The following is a 22,371-nucleotide window of genomic DNA, read 5'->3' on the forward strand; positions in this document are numbered from 1 at the left end:
CTTCGGTGGCAAGCACTTTACCCACTGAGCCATTCCCAGATCCTTTTAACTCTTTTTCTTTTTGTTCTCTCTTTCTCTTTCTCTTTCTCTCTCTTTCTCTTCCTCCTCCTCCTCCTCCTCCTCCTCCTCCTCCTCCTCCTCCTCCTCCTCCTCCTCCTTTCAGCTCTCTGTGCCTCTGAGACAACACCTCACTCTGTAGTCTTCACTGGCTTGGAACTACATAGGCCATCTACCTACCTCCAAGGTGCTGTGATTGAAGGTGTATGTACCATCACCCACAGCATCTTTAGTCAACTCTAACAGTTGCCTAATTCCATGTTTCTTCGGTCTTTTTTTAATTTCTGCTCTATTTCCTCAAAATAAAAAGTGTCTTCTCGTTATATATAAATTTTTTTAATGTGTGCATTGTGTGTGTGTGTGTGTGTGTGTGTGTGTGTGTGTGTGTGTGTGTAAAGGTATCCTCAGAAGCCAGAAGAAGTGACCCTCTGGATCTGGAGCTGCAAGCAGTTGTGAGCTGCCCATTGTGGGTGTCAGGATCAAACTTTAGGTCCTCTGCAGCTACAGTAAGAGCTCCTAACTACTGAGTCACCTCTCTTGTTCCTTCCTTCCTTTCTTATAGTCTCTAGAAGCAGGCAAGGTCATACAGCCTTATATAATACATGGCTTAAATTATGTTTATAATTGTTCTACTGAACTGAACATCTTCCCTTTGTCATTTGAAGAGCGAATAAAAACCAAACCAAACCTAGTACCCTAAAACATAAAAGAACAATTATAATGAAAAACTCACATGAACTCTCAACTAGTGTTCCCCTGAAGGGACCTAGTTAGAAAATTTTTGAATGCAGGAATCCAATCACTTCCCAAACAATCTTCCTAGGGGCAGAGTGATTGATTCAAAAGCCCAGTAGGAGAGGAGATTAATTAGCAATGCCTGGCAGGCCAGCCCAGCTTCAATTAAGATCCTGTGCAAGACGGACAGGTCCCTGTTCCACATTGGACAAAGGGCTGGCTCTCAAATGAGAACAGTTTGAAGGGATTTGCTGGTCAAAGAGTTTAGATGTTATAGAATATTTTTTTTTAATTGGGAGAATGTGAATCTGTATTATGGGAAGATCATTCTACATAAGGTATGGAGAGTCCACAGAGAGAAGATTCTGGTCATGGGCAAACATGGTTAGAAGTTAGCACCACAGTCCAGGGGGGAGATGGATGAGAGGAGTATTGTCAATTGAATTGTGTCTCCTAAAACAATACACTGAAATCATAATTCTTGGTATCTTTGACTGTAACCTTGCTTGGAAATTGAGAGTTCACAGATATAATCTAATTAAAACAAGGTCATACTGGATCATGGTCATCTTCCATCCAATAACTGGTGTTCTTACAAGAACATGGCAGTTTGAGCACATTTGACATTCACTCAAAGAGAATGCCATCTTACGTAGAGATTATGGTAAGACAGAATCTATAAGTCAAGGAATTCTAGCAATGACTAGAAGCTAGAAAGAGAAATGGAAAACATTCTTCCTCAGAGCTCCGACATGGAACCAACCTGCCAACACCTTGAATTTGAACTCAGCCGAAGAGAGAAAAAATTCCTTTTGCTTGAGCCATCCAGATTGCAGTGTGACATCTCAGCAACCTTAGCAGAACAATATAGGCATCTGATCAGATGGTTTCTTGAGACACTGTGGCATAGTTGGGCCCTTCTGGACACTTAAACCACACCCACAGGCCAGAGTGGTCTCCGGGTCTTCACCAGACAAAACATTTCCATACATTATGAAGACTCTACCATCCAAAGTAATCAACCCAGCTGGTTTAAAAGATGTTTATCTACCGGTGCTATCTATGGTTGGTACTACGTTTCTGAATGTACCGAAAATCAAAAGCCAGGCAGCACACACTTGGAGAGGCTAAGGCAAGAGCATCAGATTTTGAAACCAACCTAGACAACATAGGAAGACACTCTATCAACAGAAAAGAAAACCAAGAAAAATCCAGTCGATGCAGATGTGCAGTAGTACTTCCTACACCACCTCAAGGTGACCTCAAATGCCATAGTCAATTATTCAGCCCAAAGATCTGCCCTGAGTCTCAACACCCTGGAGGTAGGAGCAGGAAGACCTCTGAGTTTGAGGCCAGCATGGTTACATACAAGTTCCAGGATAACCAAGGCTACAGATGAGATCTTGTCTCAAGACAAATAAACAAAAAGATCTGCCCTGGGTATTGCTCATTCTTCCTCACAGTATAATGCTGGGGAGGCAGGAGAATCTTGAAGTCATGTTCTACAAACAGCTGAACTGGGAAAAGCAATTTAGTTCTAACTGGCTCCATGCCTGGCAAGAATAATAGAATGTTAATTGACTTGGCTAGAAATAACTATGGTAAGATTGACAGGGTAGCTCAGTGGGTAGAAGTGTTTGCCACAAAAGCCCAAATACCTGAGTTGGATCCCCAGAATCCACAGTAGAAGGAGGGAACTGATTTGTGGAAAGGTGTTGTTTGATCATCACTCATGTGCCACGGCACTCATGCACCTTCAACACAAACAAGATGCTGGCCAAGTGATCCTTCTTGGTTTTTTTTCCCCAATGAATTAGGTTTTGATACAATCAAAGAACTGGGGAAACCCCACATTTTAGTTTTCTCTGGAGAGTCTTGAAAGAACTGGCGCAGAAAAAAAGGTGTGGAAAGGGGTGTCCTGTGCGAACACATGAGTCTCACAGGAAAATAGTTACTGTGCCAAGATCCACGATTATGGACTGTAGATGTAACCATCTTGTTAAATAAGAAACACAGATGCAATTGCAGAGTTAAAAGCCACGAGGTCAGAGCAAGAGCTGACCCTTCACTGCTTCTGCTGTCTTTCCTCTCCGCCCTTTTTTTTTTTGTCTGTTCTCTGACCCCAGATGAATTTATTAGGGTGCACAATATTGGGGGGAACACAATACCACCACAATGGACCCACCTTTCTCATTAAGTTAAATTATCTGAAAAAAAAAAATGTGTGTGCCTGCCACAACTCACATGTGGAGGTTAGAGGACATCTTCAAGGACTCAAGTCCTCCCTTTCTATCTTTACATGGCTTCTTGGGAGCAAATCCAGGTCTCCAGGCTTACAGAGCAAGCACTCTTACTCACTAGGCCACCTTGCTGTCCCTCAAAAATCGTGCTTTTAAAACTCAAAGTCTCGGGCTGGAGAGATGGCTCAGAGGTTAAGAGCACCGACTGCTCTTCCAGAGGTCCTGAGTTCAATTCCCAGCAACCACATGGTGGCTCACAGCCATCTGTAAGGAGATCTGGCGCCCTCTTCTGTATACATAATAAATAAATCTTAAAAAAAAAAAAAAACTCAAAGTCTCAGAAGCAGGTCAGGAAAGTGACAGGAGCCCTGGAGCTCAGTGCCAGAATCCAAGAAGACTGCCGAAAAGTCAACCCATCGACCTCCTGGAAGAGTAGACATGGCCTGGTCACCGCCAGTCACCACCAGCCACCGCATCGCTGGTCTGTTTTCTTCAGCTGAAAGCTACTGCTCTTTCTGGTAGAAGAAGCTCCAAGTGTGCTATTTGGATTTTTGCAATCAGACCAGCAGTAATTTTCTCTTTATTATTTCATTTTACATTTTAATTTTCATAAGGTTTCATTTTTTAGTCCTGTGATGATCTGCTGTGTGTGCTCATTCTCAATGATACCAAAGACAGTTTCTATTACAGATCTGTAGTGGAGGACCCCCCAGAGAAGCAGTAAGAGAGGTGGGCCAGTTTCCCCAAGGAGAGTAGCCTAGGAACCCTGGAAGAAGGTATTACCCGCACTCCCTAAAAGTAGCCCAACAAGACCCAACTCTCAAGACCAGTTAAGAGACTAAATCCACTGGGCAGTGGTGACGCATGCCTTTAATCCCAGCACTCGGGAGGCAGAGCCAGGCGGATCTCTGCGAGTTCGAGGCCAGCCAGGGCTACCAAGTGAGTTCCAGGAAAAGGCACAAAGCTACACAGAGAAACCCTGTCTCGAAAAACCAAAAAAAAAAAAAAAAAGAGAGAGAGATTAAATCCAGTGACAGTCCTATGGGGGTAAGTGGCAGGACCGTCTTTTCACTTGACATAGGAACTAAGATGGTACTTAACACTTAAAATGGAGCAGAAACCTAAATGTGAAGAAGCTCATAAAATGTTTGTGTGATTTTTAAAAGGCAATTCAGCATAAACGAGGAACAAAGTAATTATACTCAGAAGCATAAAAATGCTTTTTGAACTGGGTATGGTGGTGCATGTCTTTAATCTCAGCATTCAGGAGGCAGAGGCAGGTAGATCTCTGAAAATTCAAGGGCAGCCTGGTTTACAAAGCAAGTTCCAGGCCAGCAAGGGCTACATAGTGAGATCAACGCAAAACAAACAAACACACACATTTAAAAAAAAAATCTCAAGTGGAACATTCAAGTGGGAAGGCATGAACACTACCATGGGAAATGCTGATGTTTCTAGAAACCCCAGAGTCTTAACTAGAATAGTGAAGGAGTGTGAATGTTCCTTGTATAAGAAAATCAAACCTTTATTACTTCAAGATATGATGGGGAACACTAAACTCCAGTTGACAGAGTCTAGTTCTCATCTCTCTTCCTTCTGTATCCTCCCACCTCCCTACAGGAAAAGCCAGACCTACCAAGTTCATGTTGATTCTGCTCCTACCTTGCTAGGGTCAATATGAACTCTTCCCTATGCAAACTTATTGTAGCCTGATCTTTATGCTCTCATTTCCTCTCTGTTGAAAGCAAAGGGAGGTAATAGAGTGAGTTATGCTCTGTACATCAAGACAATAGACATTTGTACCATAGTTAGTATGATAAGCCAGCCATGGTGTGGCAGAGGCAGGAGGTTCTTAACTCTAAGGTCAACTAGACTATAGGGCAAGACTCTGTCTTTAAAAAGCAAAGAGGTGAGGTTATAGCTCAGTAGCACAGCAATGTACAGCACAGGGTATTGGTAACTTGACCCAATCTTGAATCCTCTGGGAAGGGAGCATTAATGAGGCATGCACTATGCACCACTCTCTGCTCTTGACTGCTGATGTAATAATGTGGCTGGGCTTCTTCATGTTCCTGCTGCCTTGGCTTGTGTGCAATGATGGACTGAAACCTAGAGTTTTGAGCCAAATAAATCTCTTCTTTCTTCGAGTTATTTGGTCAGAGTATTTATCACAGCAACTGAAAACTAAAATAGAACAATAAGTTCTTGGTCACACTTCCTAAGAAGTTGTGAGGAGCTGTTCCCATTCACTCATCCATTGCTTATCATAACTGAAACTTTCCAACTAGAAGCCAGGACATTGCTGTGATAAAAATCTAAGACCTCAGGCATCCTCACCCACACATAAGAAAAACCATTCTCTGAACACAGAGCTTAGTGTGTGAAGAGTTTCACGTGTTTGCTCAATGGCTGTTATTTCTCATAGCCATTCAGAAAAATGTCCCTTGAGTCATTGTGGCATGTCCACATAGTAATAGAAGGAAAGAAAATGAGAGAAAAGGAGATATATATGCTGAGTATAGACATGGCACAAATGTCTATTATCTTAATGTACAGAGCATAACTCATCCTATTACCTCCCTTTGCTTTCAACAGAAAGTAAATGATGGGAAACACTAAACTCCAGTTGAGAGTCTAGTTCTCATCTCTCTTCCTTCTGTATCCTCCCACCTCCCTACAGGAAAAGCCAAACCTACCAAGTTCGTGTTGTATATGTATATGTATGAATGTATGAATGTATGTATGTATGTATGTCTGTGTGTATATATATATTTCATAGAGATGTATATGCTGAGTCCGGACCAGTTGAGATGGAACTGAGCAGAACCATGCCTCAAAGTCTAAGATTTGGACCATAATCAAATCTAAATACAATTTCCATTGGAAGAACACAGTGCCCATCACTGTCACTTCATCTGCCTTGAAAAGTGCCTCCCTTTCTCCAGAAAATAGATCTCTAATCCCAAAGTGGCAGCCTTTGCCTCCTACCTAGAAGCCCCCACACAGGAGATTGTACCATCCCATCCCTGGGCAGCTCATCCCCAGGAGGCTGTGTGGACAAAAGAAAGGAAAAAAGGCCAGATCCCTTGCTCTCATACCAGAGCCCACTCAAGAAGGTGCACATTTCTCATGCTTTTCCTAACTTAACGCAAACATTCCTAGGCACAGGAATTGACTCTTGAGTGTGGACTACAGTTACACTAACTAGGAGAAAAATGAGATAGAATGAGGAAGGAGACATCTATTAAAAGCCAGGAGGAAGCCAGGCGCTGTGCTTCATGCCATTAATCCTAGCACTTGGGAGACTGAGACAGGAGGATTACCATGAGTTCAAGGCCAACTGGGGATACACAGTGAGCAAGAGGCCAAACTGAGCTGCACAGTGAGATCCTGTCTCACAAAAAAGAACCACTTGGAGGCAAGCTGTCACTTCCTTTTGCCTTTAGCCCTGCAGGGTTGCTGGACAGTGTGAGCTCCCTACTGTGCACTCCCAACCATGCAGGAGCCTAAGCAACCTTTCTCACATCTAAGCAGCAAGTTTTCTACTTGTGGAACAAACACCTGCTTCTGACCTGTTTATAGCTCTGCCTCAGAGCATTGCATAATGCCCTGGTCCTGATGGCCAGAGGGCAGAGTTCAGTGCCCTCTGGGCTCACTCTGCTTCCTAGGAGCCTCCAGATGGGGACTGCAGGTCTTCTTGGAATTCGCTGAGTACACCTTCTTCCTGCTTATGTAATTCCCCATGAGAAAGACTTCCTAATGGCAGCTTCCTTGCTGTGTGTGCCTGAAATATCCAGAACTTTGTACCAAGTGATTTTTTTTCTTTTCATTTTGAGAGAGGGTCTCACGACAGAGCTCTGGCTGACCTGGGACTCTTGCTAAATAGACCAGGCCGGCCTCAAATTCTGAAATATGCCTGCTTCTGCCTTCTAGTGCTGGAACTAAAGATATATGTCACCACATCTGGTTCAAATAAATGTTAGGTCTTATACACTTGACCCATTGCTATGGCTGTTGAGATTTTTCAGATAAATGAATCTGTACAAGAAATGCCTTGAAATGGACAGGCAGGCTATGTGAGTCAACATGTGTATTGTTGCCTAAACACATGCTCTCCTTGAAACTCATGACAAAACTCTATTTTTTTTTTATCTTAATTATATAGGAAGGTATGTTCATGCTTTGCTTTGCTCCCATAATCTGAAGATGGCATTCCTGTGGTCCTATACAGTGTTCATATACACTGCTCAGATCATGATCATTCTCTCTCTCTCTCTCTCTCTCTCTCTCTTTCTCTCTGTGTGTCTTATGAGGGATATTAAACTTAATGTCCTTGTTCATTCATATTTTTAAAGAATAAATACACGAGTGTGGTAATGCATGCCTATAATCCCAGCACTTAAGAAGCTGAGCCAGGAAGATTGCCCTGAGTTCAAGGCCAACCTGAACTAACTAGTCTCGTGGAAACAAGACATTAGGCCTCAGGCAGTAAAGGTGCTTGCCGCCAAATCTAAGAGTCTGCTTGGTGAGTTTAAACCGTGGGACCCACATGGAAGAAGAAGGAGAGAACCAAGTCCCATCCACCCCCGAAAATTGTCCTCAAACCTCCACACATGTTCTCATACACACACAAAGGAAGTAAATAGATAAATGTAATAACAACAGAAAATAACCATGCTGGTGCTTGAGCTGAGGGGGACATCACTGAGATGATTCACAGAAAGTTGAGTTTGGAGGGAGAGAGGAGCCTCACTTTCCCTAGAAAATCTTGTGCTTCTGACAAAGATTAAGTGACAGCATCATTCCTGGAATGCGGTGGTCTTCGGGAAGCAGAGCGGTGCAGAGCTCTAGGAGTGACAGGACAGCAGCCTCAGCACAGAGCAGGCAGCAAGCAGTGTCACAGTCTCCCCCCACCCCCATTGTCACACCCGCCTCCACTTGGCAAGACACTAAGAAAGGCTCCAAGGGAATCATCAGCACTGAAGACCAACACTCTCGTATTTGAGTTTGCCCAGACAATTCACCAGTTTGAGAAAGGTCTTTCTTTGCCAGAGGCTGAAGGGAAAAGCTGGGGACAGACTGTGAGGGTGGAGATTGCCTTGGCAGATTTTTCTTGCCAGCATGCATATCCCTTGGCTCCAAAGCTGTGTGGAAACCACAGAGGGTGGGGGTTGGGTGGGGAGGGCAGGTGTCAGCATGATAAATATTTCACGATCATTTCATGGTCAATAGTGTATAATTAGAATTTTCTGAGTAAAAGTCAGAATTAATATTCAAATTCTGGGCCGGGCTGTGGTGGTGCACGCCTTTAATCCCAGCATTCAGGAGGCAGAGCCAGGCGGATCTCTGTGAGTTGGAGGCCAGCCTGGGCTACCAAGTGAGTTCCAGGAAAGGTGCAAAGCTACACAGAGAAACCTTGTCTCAAAAAACAAACAAACAAACAAAATATTCAAATTCTGCCTAAAAATGTAGCCTTTTTCTCATATCACCTAGTCATTTATAACATCCTTTTTATCCTGCCCATAACATGGTTTAAGCCCACACAACCAGTCCATGAACTTGTTGGGCAGTGGAGGATTTCATGACCAAGGTCTGTTCAATTACAGAATTTTTTCATCCCAGGAAGCCAAACCACACTAGTTTCTCTGGCCACTATAGAGTAGGAACTCAACTGGCCCTAAGCTACAGGCAGAGAATGATGCTTCAGTTCCACTTCTTGGTGCGTGGATAAAAATACCTGCACTTTAAACACAGCTTTAAAAAGAAAGAGTAAATCTGGCCCACAATTCCAGTTGCATTCACAGTGGGGAAGTCAAGGCAGCAGGGACTTGGGAAGCTCACTCTTCCTAAGTCAACAGTCAAGAACAGAGAACCGTTAAACAAACCCTGCACTAACACCAGTGCTCCATCATTCCCAGTCTTAAACAACACAGGACCCCCTGCTGAGGAATGGCGCCACCACTCGAGGATGGGTCTTCCTGCTTCCCATTAATGTAATCAAGATGATCTCTGCCCTAGACACGCCCACAGGCCAACCTATCCTTTCCCCTTAGATATTCTTTCCTCGGTGATTCTAGACAACGTCAAACTGACAATTAACGTGAGAAGTACCACACTGGTCTGACCTCCCCTCCAACTTCCATTATCCTGATCTGGTCAGACTCTTCCAATTGGCAAACCACCTGCCTCAGTCTCCCGTAACTCCTCACTGTGCCACCACCAGGATATCTGTGTCTGATGGCTTGTTCCTTCACATCTGCAAAGGACAGAGTCCTCCTTTGCAGTGGGCCCTGCTAAGTTGAAAGACACACAGCTTCAGGATCAACAGAACAGCAGCCACAGCAGTAGAGAGAAGATAGGGAAACATCAGATCTGTTCTTCCTCAAACTCAAGTCTCTCCTTTCTCAGAGAGGTCACCATCAGGGCCTCTCTATTTAGCTTTTTTTTTTTTTTTTTTTTTTAAGAAAAGCAAACATAGGGAAACATTGCAATTCATAATATTTATCTAGAACACCAGATGACCTATGTATTCCTATTCAGGCCAGATGGTGAGATTGAAATGGGAATCCATGGAGTGTTTGTTTTCCCTCTTCTCTACCCCCTGGGCACACTATTATGCCCTGCAGAGTGAGCGCACAAGGGAAGTGTATGTTCTAAGAGCTTAACTCAAACAACTTATCCAGCCTGAGGGAAAGGCAAATGACAACTTTTTACAGACCAAAGGAACCGTCTATGGAGAGAGGTCTGTGGTTTAATTTATAATCTCACCAAGGAATGAATTGTAATCTCTTCGCAGACAGGAGCACAGCCGGATTGAGACTAGCATGCTGCAGTGTAAGTCACCTAAGCCCTCCCACGCAGGTAGTTCAGTACATCTAATAACTGACTTGTTACAGAATCCATAGTAGGCTACTGCAATATTTTAGCTTATATTTCTTTAAGTTAAAGCTTTGGAGAAATATCCATAAATAGAAACTTGACACTACTGGCAAAGTTCTATCAGTGCCTATAATAAATTGAGATTTTCCGAGATTTCATTTTTTCATAGTTTAATCAGCATGGAGAATCCTTACTAAAACTCTCAGTTTGTACTATAAACATTTCCTGGAATTATAAGCAAAACAGGCCCAAGCAGTGAAAATGAAATCTGAGGTGCTAGAGATGGCTCAGTAGTTATGAGGACTTGCTGTTCTCACAGGGGATGAGAGATTAATTTCCAGCACCCACACTGGGCAGCTTACAACCATCTATGACTCCAGTTCCAGAGACTGCAATGCCTTCTTCTGGCCTCTAAGTGCACACACAAGCGCACATACATGTAAGTAAAAAATAACAATAACTTTTTTTGGTGGTTTGTTTGTTTTTGATACAAGAACCCACTGTATAGACCAGGCTGGCCTTGAACTTACTGAGATCTACCTGCCTCTGTCCCCCAAGTGCTGGGATTAAAGCCATGAGTCACTATGTCTGGGCATAACTTATAAATAAATGTTAAAAAGAGATCTAAGTCTTCACCCACCATACAACATACATAAAGCCAGGCACACAGCTACCGAGCAGGTGGTTTACCAAAGACCCACAGAAGTCATAACACCAATACTCAGAGCAGCGCACAACCTTGTCATCTAGCACTTGCCCTGGAGCCTCTAATTCAGAATTAGTGTGCTGCTCACGCCCTCAATCCCTGTTTCAGGAAGTTGGTCATTGAACCTCTAGGTGCAAGGTGGATGAGCCTTTCCATCTCTCTCCGAACCCAGTGACCTGAGCTGACTGGTAGACCTTGAAGTATTTGGCACTTGATGATGCCAGTACTCAGCCTCATTTGAACTCAATGACCACATTTCTTGGTTCTTGTTCCAGGACCACTAAATGATGCTTGGCAGAATCAGTGCCATTTGACCTCAGCAGGCCTCCATCTTTACCTCCTGGACAGACATGCTGACTCTTTGGAAACTCCACTTTTGCCTAATTCAGTCTTATTCTTCCTGCTTACCATGCAAAGAGAACCCCGGGCAGGCAGCTTCCAAACTCCTACCACCCTAGGGGGCGCTCTTGATTCTGTGGCCTTCTTCCTTCTTGGACCTAAGAGAGGTCCAGCATTCAACATAGGGACCACAAGACTTGGTCTTCCTGACCCCGGTGACACTACTTAACTGTTCTGTTCCCGCTCTCCGTGCTCTGCATTCACACATGCTGCCTCCTTCTTCTCTGCATTCCACTGGGGAAGTCACTCATCCCCACAAAGCCATTGCAGACTCTTCAGTCTACGACGGTACCTCCCATCTTCCTCTTGAGCTCCATATGCCTTTCAGCTCCTACCTTTTCCAGATTTGCACAGCCATCTGAGAGTCTCTTAGTTCAGTCCTCCTGTCACCTCTGTTCCATTACACCAGGGTCAAGACCCTCAGCAGCCTTTGGGCTCCCATCATCCCCTGCTTCCACCTTTGTGTATTTCCATCATCTTGGTGTCAGTTTCCAGTTCCAACTGAACTATCTCACATTTAATATATGCCATGTAAACTTTTTGGCTCTGAATCCTCCAGAACGGCATCTCATGTCTTGTTTTCCATACTCCCCAGCCACTAGTCTATTTACAGTTTATCTACCATTCCTCCAATGACCACATGTTTTTACACTTTCACCTCTGCCTACGCCATAATCTCAGTATCCATTCTATTTGCCAAATATTCAGGACTTCTCACCGTGCTAGGGACCTCATCTTTACTATTACTTGACTCTAGTATAATCGGTGCCTGAGTAGGACCTTCCATAGAAGCCTTTCGATAAATGAGGACAGAAAGTTGAGGGAGGAAACTATGGGAATAAATCTGGTAATTGCAGTCAACCACTTACTGATGACAAAGGCCACAGGAAACACCAGTTCAAGACCCAAAAAGCTGAATAGTCAGTCCAGGGAATTTCATGTATGGACAAAGGGTCTGTCATACCTTAGTGATCTTCAAGGATAACACTGTATCTACAATGTTATAAAATCATAATAAGTGATCTTGATAGCACTGAATATTTTTGATGCTATATAAAATTCACTGTAAATTAGTATTATATAGGAAATATATACAAAGTGGGATAGATGAACAGTTTTAGGATTGTGTCTGTAGATGATTTTAAGGCAGTGGAACAGGTCACTATACTGTAGTGCATAGCCATCCCAGCATTGGCCTGGAAGTTCCAACCCCCATTGGGGCTTCGGTAATGGTCACGCCCACAAGGCGGGGCGGAGGAGGAAGCGGAAGACCCAAGATAGAGAGGAGAGGCATGCTCGCAGTCCAGAGGCTCTGGGTTCAGTTCCTAGCATTGCAAAGACCACTTTCAGCTCAGGAACAATCAAAGGGAGATGTACATACAGGCTAAACTTATCTCTGCCGAAGCTGTGCCTTAAATCTATGCCTCTCATTAGCCCTTCTGTAGTGTCCTGGAAGCCACAGCCTCCTCCTACTGGAACATCCCTGAAGCTCCCTCAGCTCCACACTGTAAATATATATTTTTTTATTTTCCAAAACTCAGGTCAAATTCTTGCTACACGTTCAGAATAAATAACCTTGACTTTGTCATTTGGTCTTTATGTCCCCAGGTATTAGATTAAAAACAAACAAACAAACAAAAAACAACACTGAAATGATCCTAGCTATAAATGAGGTATATTTATCACAGTTGGGAATGGGAGGAGCCAGAATTAGCTGAGAGATCGCCTTGGGATAGAGCGGGGACCCTGCTGCAGGCAGGGCAGATTCGGGAAGGATAGCTTCTCCATTCTAAGAGCTCAGAGCAGCTCAGGGACGACAGAACCCTCTGGGTGATAAAGTCATCACTTTGCCACATTGCACAATGCCCCTCCCTTGACCACTGCCCTCCCTTAAACATTTGTTTAAAAATTCATTCTGACGACACCACCTTAGAACACTGAGTTCCCACGAGCCAGGACTCTCATTCTGACAGCTCAGCTCCTGTTGAGTAAGTTGAGCATTAGAGGGTTCGCTTCTCCTCTCTCCACAGCATGCCCAGGAAAAGCAGGGTGAGATTTTGTGTAAACTTTAATCTCGGGGGCCGTTTGTCCAGTTAGTTCAGGCTAGTTTAATCTGGCTCCTTGGACAGGACGACTGGAAAGATCACACAGCAAAACAGAGCATGACTCAAAAGTCATCAGTTTGTTTTCTGATGTACTTTTTAATTACTAGAACATTACTAAGATAGTGCCACAGAAAATACAAATTAAAAGACTGCTTGTACAGTTCAGAGAAACCAATGTTCCCACTAAAATACATTTCTTAAACTAATGTATTTATTATTATTTCGGTACAAGTTTGTGGCTGGGGGAGGGAACTCACCTGAGAGGAAGTAAGCTGACAGGATTTTGAACTGAGTGGCACTGCTTGCTTCTTTGACTAATGACTTACTGAGAGACTGATAAAGGTATTTTTCAAGGCACTTGCTGAAGTGTCTGAGAGGAAGGCTCTCCTCCCACACTGATGGAACCCTTGGTGCTCTGTCCCTTTACTTGCTGGTCCTTCTGCCTGCAGGATTATCCTCTATGCTCATTAGCAAGGGGTTATTTCTTGTCTAGGCAAGCGCTGGCCCTCAATACTAACTACACCTCCTTACCCTGGTGGTGGGCCTCTCAGCTCCCACCCTTTTATGCTCGCTCGCCCTCATCATGGTGTCTCATTTCCACTGGGGCACTCTGCACATGGCAACAGTGACTCCAGTAGTAGGACTGGCTTTGTGGCCCTTTGAAGAGTCAGGACAAGAGTTCTCTGCTTTGCCTGGGTAGAGCAATGTCATGATCACTGGGGGCGGGGGGTGGGGGGGGGATGGAGGCAGATGGCCTGAGTTTGCATCCTGCTCCCCTGGAAAGGTCACTAGCTATGCCCCTGGCAAGTTAAAGGGCCTCTGTATAGCATGGCTTCTTCCCTTTTAAAGAGGATAGTGACTGCATGGTAGTGAGGGGCTCCAGTCCTAGGTGCCTGGGAAGGGAAGACAGAACCACTTGAGTCCAAAATTTGTGACCAGCCTGGGCAACACAGGTGAGATTTTTGTCTCCAAAAGAGAGGAGAGAGAGGGAGAAATTGGAACTCACTTTGTAAACCAGGGAGGGAGAAACTTGGTTTGTAGGGTTGTAGTGAGGATTGAATAAACAATACAAAGAAAGCACTTTGCAAAGGTGCCATGGGGAGCACTATATAAATGTTTAAGATTATTAGGTATGCTAAAGAATTAACCCAAGTGTCTCCCTACTTACAACAAGGCTGTTAAAGACAGCAACCTTCTCCTGTAGCACCACAGATGACAAACCCTGCTGTAGAATTCATCCCGGATACAGAAGAGCATCAGTACTCATAGGAAGCTAGCTTTGAGTAAGGCTGCTCTACTCCAAACTGCTCCCACTGGAGACAGCAAGAATCAACCGCTTTCCTCCGAGACCATTCCTTAGCCATGGCACAGAACAGTAAATAAAACAGCCAAGTCTTGTGAATTCGGCATCCCTACCCCTCACATCTCCCTTGCTCCTGATTCCAATATGCAAGCTTTGCAGAAAGGGGCAGGTGGGAATTTTGACTGTACAATATTTTCTCAAGGTAGCTTCAGACTAAGCAGGTGGAACCGACCTAAAATCTTGCAGAAGCCACTAGGTTTAAGGTCTACACTCAAGTTGCAAAGTCTTGGGAACATGTTCCAAGGGATTGGGGGTGGGGGGAGGAAGACTCTTCGATGGAGACGTTAGTCATCTGAACTAAACAACAACAAAACCAGTTGATCTTTAATCCCAGCACTCCCAGCACTCCCAGCACTCAGGAGTCAGAGGCAGATGGATCTCTGCATTTGAGATAAGCCTGGTTAACAAAGTGAGTTCCAGGCCAGCTCCAGAGATAGGGCGGGAGACCCTATCTCAAAAAAAGAAAGAAAAAGAGACAATGCTGATTAATTTCCCAGCTCCGAAAAGAACGTCTTAACTTTGGAGTATATTGTACTATCTAGACATTCAGACTTTAAAAGCCTCAGAGGGCATTTATTTGCACAAATATCCACCAATGGCTTCCTTTAAAAATATACAAGTAGGGCCAGATGTGGTGGTACAGTCCTTTCATCCCAGCTGGTCTACACAGCTAGGCCAGCCAGGACCACATAGTGAGACCCTGTCTTTAAAAAGAATCACACCCACAAAACAGCTTGCTCAAAAATAAACAAATATATACAATTGTTCCACACGGTGGTGTACATGTAACATGAGTAAAGACCAGGGAACCACACAATGGAAGCTGAGCTGCAAGAAAGTCCTTGTTCCAAAACAACATGCTGACCTCTCTGCTTTCTCCACACTTGACGTCTCAGAATTCTGGTTCCCTGAAGTTGAGATAGATGCAGCTTGTGGCTATTTCTAGGTCTCAGGCAGGTGGTTGTCTTTGTGAACAAGCTCCCTGCCATCAGAACCTGACAGCAATAAGGGCAGCAGTTCTAGGCAGAACGGAGGCACTGCATTCCCCTGCTGCAGCCAGAACAGGCTCACATCATCTTTTAAACAAAATCAGGTTTGATCTAAAATTCCCTCACACAGAAACCAAAGCAAACAAGCAACAGCCAACAAACAAGACAAAAACCCAACTGCCCTAGTAAAAGAGAAATAGCTCTATGGTATGAGTAACAAGGTGAGGGAGCTCAATGGGGTTTTAATCTTAAAGAGTTCTTCAACCCTGACCACGCCCGTGACGTCTGCATTCTTCCCTCACTAGAAGTCAATGCCATATAAAAATATCCCCCAAAACAATACTTAGACCATTAAAAACATTTCTACTGAGATGGGCTGGAGAGATGGCTCAGCCGTTAAAAGCATGTGCTGCTCTTGCAGAGGACCCAGGTTTGGCCCCCAGCACTACACTGGGCCCCACAACTTTCTGGAACTCCTTTTCTAGAAGATCCAACACCCCACGTGGTGCACATGGATAAATGAAGGCAAATCTTTAAATAATTAAAGTCTGTAAATAGCCCAAGAGTTCTTCATCATCAATCATAAACCATATTTGTGTGCTTTTCTAGAAAAATCATTTGGACTTTGCAAAACACTGCTGCCTTTCAGTGAGTGAGTGAGTGAGTGAGTGAATGAGTGTGTGTGTGTGTGTGTGTGTGTGTGTGTGTGTGTGTGTGTGTGTGTGTGTGTCCCCGGGGTGAGGGGCAGGGTGAGGGGATGTGAGACAACAGTTTGAAACTCTGGTGCAAAGAACTTTGAGAAGTCTAAGCCTCCTTCTGAATGCAGGACCTCAGGCCCCAGGTGATTCCTTTTTTTTCCTTTCTGAGTCTCGCCTGATCTATAGAGATAAGAACACTCCCAGCTCAAAAGATCTCAAAGCCCTTCCGGTGGGGGTGAATGGAGAGTTCTCCACAGGTGTTTTGCATGGCCTTTCTTGGGAAGCTTATAGGTAGTTAGTTGCCTTCCCCCGCAGCCCAGGGATGAAGACCAGGAAAGGGGATGCATAGATTCTTCCCTGGAAGAAAAGTTCCACCGTTTTAGGGCCTGTAAAGTACTGCATATTTTCAGTCCGGAGCAATCCTACCCCAAAACTGGACCATCAGGGATTCTAGAAGGCAAATAAGCCAGAGCAAGTGGAGTCCCCAGGGAGTCCTCTCGGTCACTTACAAACAGGGTCTTCCATTTTCAATGGTCTTTTCAAGCGGATGCTGGCGGGGACCGTCTTCTCGATGAGTTCATCAATGCTCTAAAATTAAAAAAAAAAAAAAAATGAAAAAGTGCCAGCTGGAGAGCAAGACAGGCAGAGTTATAATGCCTGAATTAAGAGAGCCACCTCTGTTTTTCATCTTCAAAGGCTGGTAGGGACCTCATCTAAATTGTCTAATTAGGATTTCTTTTAAAGTGAAACTTCAGGCAACAGAAATCTTTTGGAGGCAAAGAAAAAATGATGGAGCCGGGTGATAAATCCGCCACTCCGGGTTCGATTTTAGTCTGCAACTGAAAGCTGACCGGATTAATGCACTCTAAGCAGGGGTGGTCTTCCTCCTGCAAAATTAGGGTTCGTCTGGAGTTGGGGACATTTCTTAAATGCACCTCTGAAGAGCGGGAACAGCAGAAAAGTTAAGGTGGGAGGAGGCACCAAGATTAAGAGCGAGGTCGCACCGAGCTGGGGCCCGGGACGCCAGAGGACTGCAAGGTGGGAGTCCGGAGGCCCCGCGGGCTGAGCTCCGCCGGGTAGAGGGTGGAGGGCCTTACCGCCAGCCCCAGCGCCTGCAGCATCTCCCTCTGGTCTTTGTCTCCCGGGCCGATGTGTCTCCGAGCGAAGTCATCGTGTCTGGGCAGGAGGCGCTCCAGGAGGCGCGAGGCCCCAGCCGCGCCGCGGTCCCCGCCACCGCCGCCGCCGCTGCTGCTGCCCCGGCCCTGCGGCGCCCAACTCCAGCCCGCGCCCCGGGCCAGGCGGTGGCCGCCCCCGACTCCGCGGCCCAGGCGCAGCCCCCATGCCCTGGCACACAGCTGCATGGACGCAGCCGCCGTCACCTCCCCAGCCCACGAGGGTCAGCGGCGCTCTCCGGCCCTCCTCTGGCCCCAGTGCCCCGCAAGTGGCCGCTGTAGTCCTCGGGTCCCCTTCCCGACGACTGCGGGCAGGACGGGAGGATAGACGCCTGCAGGCAATGAATGAGTGCAGCGAACAGCACTAACTCTGGCAAAGTTCGTCCTCCCCGGGAGGCACCTGCTCCGCACACTTTAAGCGTCGCCCGAAGGCGGGCGGTAGGATGTGGCCAGGAAGCCTTTAGCCAATGAGAGTGGATTGCGGGGCGGGGGCGAGGCAGGCCCCTCCCTTTCTCTCTCCTCTACTCCACCTCCTCCGGCTTCTGTCTGCTCTTCAGCCCCTGGATGGAGTCCCCTGTCTAATAGTAGGGAGTCTGAGGTCCCCAGTCTTGCTTCTTACATGGGGTTCCGGATGCTGATGTGGGATTCAGGATGCTCCATGGGCTCGCTGGCAAAGTGTAGGGCCCGTTGTGGCACCATCCGTGTGGGCAGCCCTAAAATCCGTGAAGTTCCTGGACCAATCCTCTGAGACAGAAGGAAGACTCCAATAGTTAAGTTGGTCTCCACACACTGATTTTAGGGTCACACCTCCTGAGAAGCATTATGGGCAAATGAAGGTTCTTTAATAGTTATGAAATTCTGGGCAAAGATCACAGCCTCTGAACCTCTTACTGGGTCGTTTTAACCTTTTTCTTAAAGATTTATCTTATTTTATTTATTTGTTTGTGTGTGTGCTTGTGTGCGCGTGCACACGCGCGCGTTCTCAACCCCACATATGTTTGTATGTGTGCACATCATACGCTTGTGTTTTCAGAAGTTACAAGTGAGCATCGGATCCCCTGCAAGTAAAGTTGCATGCTATTGTGAGCTGTTATGCAGGTGCTGATAACTCAACTCAGATCTTCTGTAAGAGCAGTGAGTGCTCTCAACCACTGCCCAGGGTTCTAGCACTGAACTACACCACAGCACCTATCTTTATTAGGTAAACGGATCTCTCTCCATCCATCCTTCTTCCCCTCTGCAATGTTTGATAAGCAACTATTCCTGAATTAAATCTTCCTTTACTTCAAGTACTTGAGTATGCTGTTGGTATATTGAATGTGTTTTGTTTACCTGAATAAAACTAAACAGATATTGTAACTCCAGTGAAAACATCTTCTAACAGAGTGCTTCCTCACAGCAACAAGGAAGGGGAGGGGGGAGGCAGTGCCAAAGCTCAAGAAGGAATGGCCCTCAGTCTGCTAAGTTGGTTGGTGAAATCCAACACAATGATTTCTCCTGTAAATTGGGCTAACATACTCTGATTCTTGGTGTAGTTGAGTAGGGAGACTCCTAAGCGTTGATGAGAAAGGAACATAAGAGTAGAAATGTCACGTGCAGCACAATCTTTCAGAAGACAGTCCTGTCGGCAAAGCTTCGGGAAGTCTTTTGGTAAGAGGAACACCAGTGGTGTTGGAAGCACGGTACTTGCTGTCCTCTGCAGGGGTGCTCACAGTGTGAGACGGCACCGATGAAGTGGGTTCCTGTGTTACATAGTACACCAGTGGAATCCCAGAGTGGTAGAAGCCAGTGGCAGCACTAGCCAACAGAAAGGTGGGAACTTCAGCCTAACAGACAGTGACCCAGATGATCTATAGGGTTGTACAAACAGTTTACTTGATCTGATAAACTAAAACTGGAAAAGTCACTAAAACAGAGACCTCACTTAAACTATGACCCAGTACTTAGGTGCCTCTTAGGTGAAGAGATCTTGTAAAAGGATCCTGCTACAGATATACTATACACCTTGCTTCTGTTCTCCACCAGCAGACCTGCCGCCACTTACCGAAGAAACAGAAAGTATCCAGACTCTGGGTGGATTATTATTACCTGGTTCTATGAGGACCCTAAGCCCTGCAGATCTACAGAAACAGACTGTAGTCCACAATGAACTTTGAAAGACAGCTTACCAATGAAGACTGGGGCTTACGGTTATAATTCCAGTTTATACAAGGCATGAGGTCATTACACCCATCCTTGCCATAAGAAAAGGCCAGGCATACTTTTTTAAAAAATCAGTTAATTGATTAATTAATTTTTGTGAAATGACGGCAGCAGAGATGTAACTGCTGACCTCCAAGGTGACAGTATAAGGCAGTATCATAGACCCTGTGATGTCAGAGTACTTATGGGTCCGAAAATATGAAATGCTTTGTGAGTTTACATGTCATCCTTGCACACAAGCTATGTAAACCTCTGTGTCTTTCAAGTTTTAGCATATGTCCTGACATGAGAACATTATTATTGTTTTTTAACTGGGGCCTGGAGATATGGCTTAGTGGCCAAAATACTGGCTGCTCTTCCAGAGGACCCTGGTTTCATTCCCAGCACCCACAATCATCTATAACTCCGGTTACAGGGGTCCAGTACTCTTTTCTGCCCTCACACAGCACCAGGCATGCACATGGTACACAGACATGCATGCAGGCAAAACATCCATATACATAAGTGCGCTCACATGGATTGGAGTTCTTAGTGTCCTTAATAAAAGGATTTAAGAATGGAGTCAAGTGGAAGTGCAGGCAGTATTATTAGAGTTTAAAACCTTAGGTCAGGCATGCTGTACAACCTCAGCAGCTGCTTTGGGGGAGGATGGAGAGGAGGAGTGGAAAAAGCCACCCAGTCTAAGGTGGTGTGGAGCTCAGACACAGGACTGCCAAGCATCCATTTGGCAGGGAGGAAGCTTTAGAGAGTATGGAAGCCCAAGATGTCAGAGAAAGCTTGCTTACAGAGGGGAAAGAAGAAAAGGCAAAGTTGCAACCTTATATGGCTGCAGTCACAAGGTACTGCAAAGAGCCTGTAGGGATTCGATTCTGGGGAAGCAAAGTCCAGTATCTCATTCAAGGACCAATTGTTCTGCCTATCTCTTCAGCATGGCTTAGGGTGAGTACACCTTCCCTGAGGTGGTCCTTAGCCAAAGTGAACTAACTGGAATGGCAGGTCTCCACCCAGGCCAGACAGTCCATTCTTCTGACCAGTTTTTCTAAACTTCCCTCCTAAAATCACTTAGGAATCAGGTAAGAGGTCAGAACCCCCAAATATTTTTGGCGTTATTGGCTTCTGGAAAAGATAAGTCTGCCTAGAGGTCCAAAGATATTTCTGATGTTAGCTTAGAAAAAAAACTGATTACTTTTCTTTGGAGTCTTCTTATTCTGAGTAGCCAATTTCTTTCTTTCTTTCTTTTTTCTTTTCTTCTTTTTCTTCTTCTTTTTTTTTTTTTTTTTTTTTTTTGTTGTTGTTGTTTTTCAAGACAGGGTTTCACTGTGTAGTTTTGGTTCCTGTCCTGGATCTTGCTCTGTAGACCTGCCTCTGCCTCCAGTGCTGGGATTAAAGGCGTGTGCCACCACCACCACCACCACCACCACCACCTCTCGAGTAGAATAGCCAATTTCTATCTCCCACTGTCATTGTTTAGTCCCAGCCCTCGGGAGGCCGAGGCAGGGGGACCTCTGTGAGTTCCAGGCCACCCTGTCTCCACAGTGAATTTCAAGCCAACCAGAGCTATAGTGATGATGCCCTGCCTCAAAAGACAATTTATTGTGTGTGTGCTCATATGTCACAGCACATGTGGGGAGGTCAGAGGGAGACCTTGTAGAGACAATTGTCTCCTTCCATCTTCTAGGGACAGGACATGGGTTGTCAGGCTTGCACAGCAAATGCCCTTACTGGGTGAGCCATCTTGGTGGCCAGAAAAACCAATTACTATTTTATATATATATTATTATACACACACACACACACACACACACACACACACACACACACATATATATATATATATATATATATAGATAGAGAGAGAGAGAGAGAGAGAGATCTTTGAAAACTGAGATCACAGAGAAAAATACACTTCAATTTTTACAAAGACAAGGCCAATTCAAAGAAATTCAGCAAGATCCACTTAATCAAAATAGAAACTTTTGGAACTACAAACGTGTAAGAATGTATAAAAGATACTTTTGGTGAGTTGCTGGTCTGATTTGAAGGGAGTATGGTCTTGGGGTGAGGGTGGGGAGGCTCCCACACTTACAAGGGCTTTAACTTCCAGGGACCACACCAGGTTTCAGGTTGAAGATTTGAGAAATACCTCTCTGTTAACAGGAACAGATCAAGAGAACCGAGGTGAAGCATGCATGGACCGTCTACTCCATTTCCCCTCTTTCCTCCCTTTTCTCCTCCCCTCCCCTCTCCCCTTCCTTTCCTCTTTTCTCTCCTCTCTTCCCTTCTCTCTTCTCCTCCCCTCTTTTTCTTATCTTCTTTCCCGTCTTTTCCCTCTTCTTTTTATTCCCTCCTATTCTTTCTTCCCCCTCTTCCTTCTCTCCTCTTCCATCCCCCTCTTCCTTTCCCCTCTTCCTTCCCCCCTCTTTCTTCCCCCTCTTCCTTCCCCCTCTTTCTTCCTTCCTCCTCCTCCTCCTCCTCCTTTTTTTGTCCTTTTTGAGTAGGGTGTCATATAACCCAGTTGGCCTCCAGTTCTGGGTATACCCAAGACCGGCCTTGAACTCCAGATCTTCCAGCCTCCACCAGCCCAACACTGGAATCACAGTCCTGCATCACCACACCCAGTTTGCCAAGAACTTTCTTCATAACAAAAGCCTGTTCTCCCAAAGAAAGGACTTCCCCAGAATTTTATTCAAATGGAGGAATGGAATTCTCCTCCTCCCAATCACATGATCCACAGGGCTAAGTACTTGAGGAAAAAAATCAACGGGCAACTCTGCAGCTAGGGAAAGAGGAAGAGGAGAGTATGGTGTATCACACAGAAATGCAGAG

At 45.3% G+C, this 22,371-nt stretch overlaps 1 protein-coding gene and 1 pseudogene across 1 annotated transcript in view; both read right to left on the reverse strand.

Annotated features, from left to right (window-relative positions):
• The window catches only part of Gldc (glycine decarboxylase), a 93,152-nt gene extending 75,384 nt beyond the window's left edge, over window positions 1-17,768 (reverse strand). Inside the window, exons 1-2 of the mRNA XM_036209422.1 lie at window positions 17,269-17,768; window positions 16,681-16,759 (exon numbers count right to left, since the gene is read on the reverse strand). Of these exons, the coding sequence (XP_036065315.1) occupies window positions 16,681-16,759; window positions 17,269-17,532 (343 nt within the window). The 5' untranslated portion in view covers window positions 17,533-17,768. The remainder of the gene's footprint in view (window positions 1-16,680; window positions 16,760-17,268) is intronic.
• Window positions 17,769-19,737: 1,969 nt separating this feature from the next.
• Window positions 19,738-19,838, reverse strand: LOC118576850 (annotated as a pseudogene).
• Between the last annotated feature and the right edge of the window lie 2,533 nt (window positions 19,839-22,371).

The sequence above is a fragment of the Onychomys torridus genome, chromosome 1 (genome assembly GCF_903995425.1).
Source record: "Onychomys torridus chromosome 1, mOncTor1.1, whole genome shotgun sequence".
NCBI classification, from domain to species: Eukaryota; Metazoa; Chordata; class Mammalia; order Rodentia; family Cricetidae; genus Onychomys; species Onychomys torridus.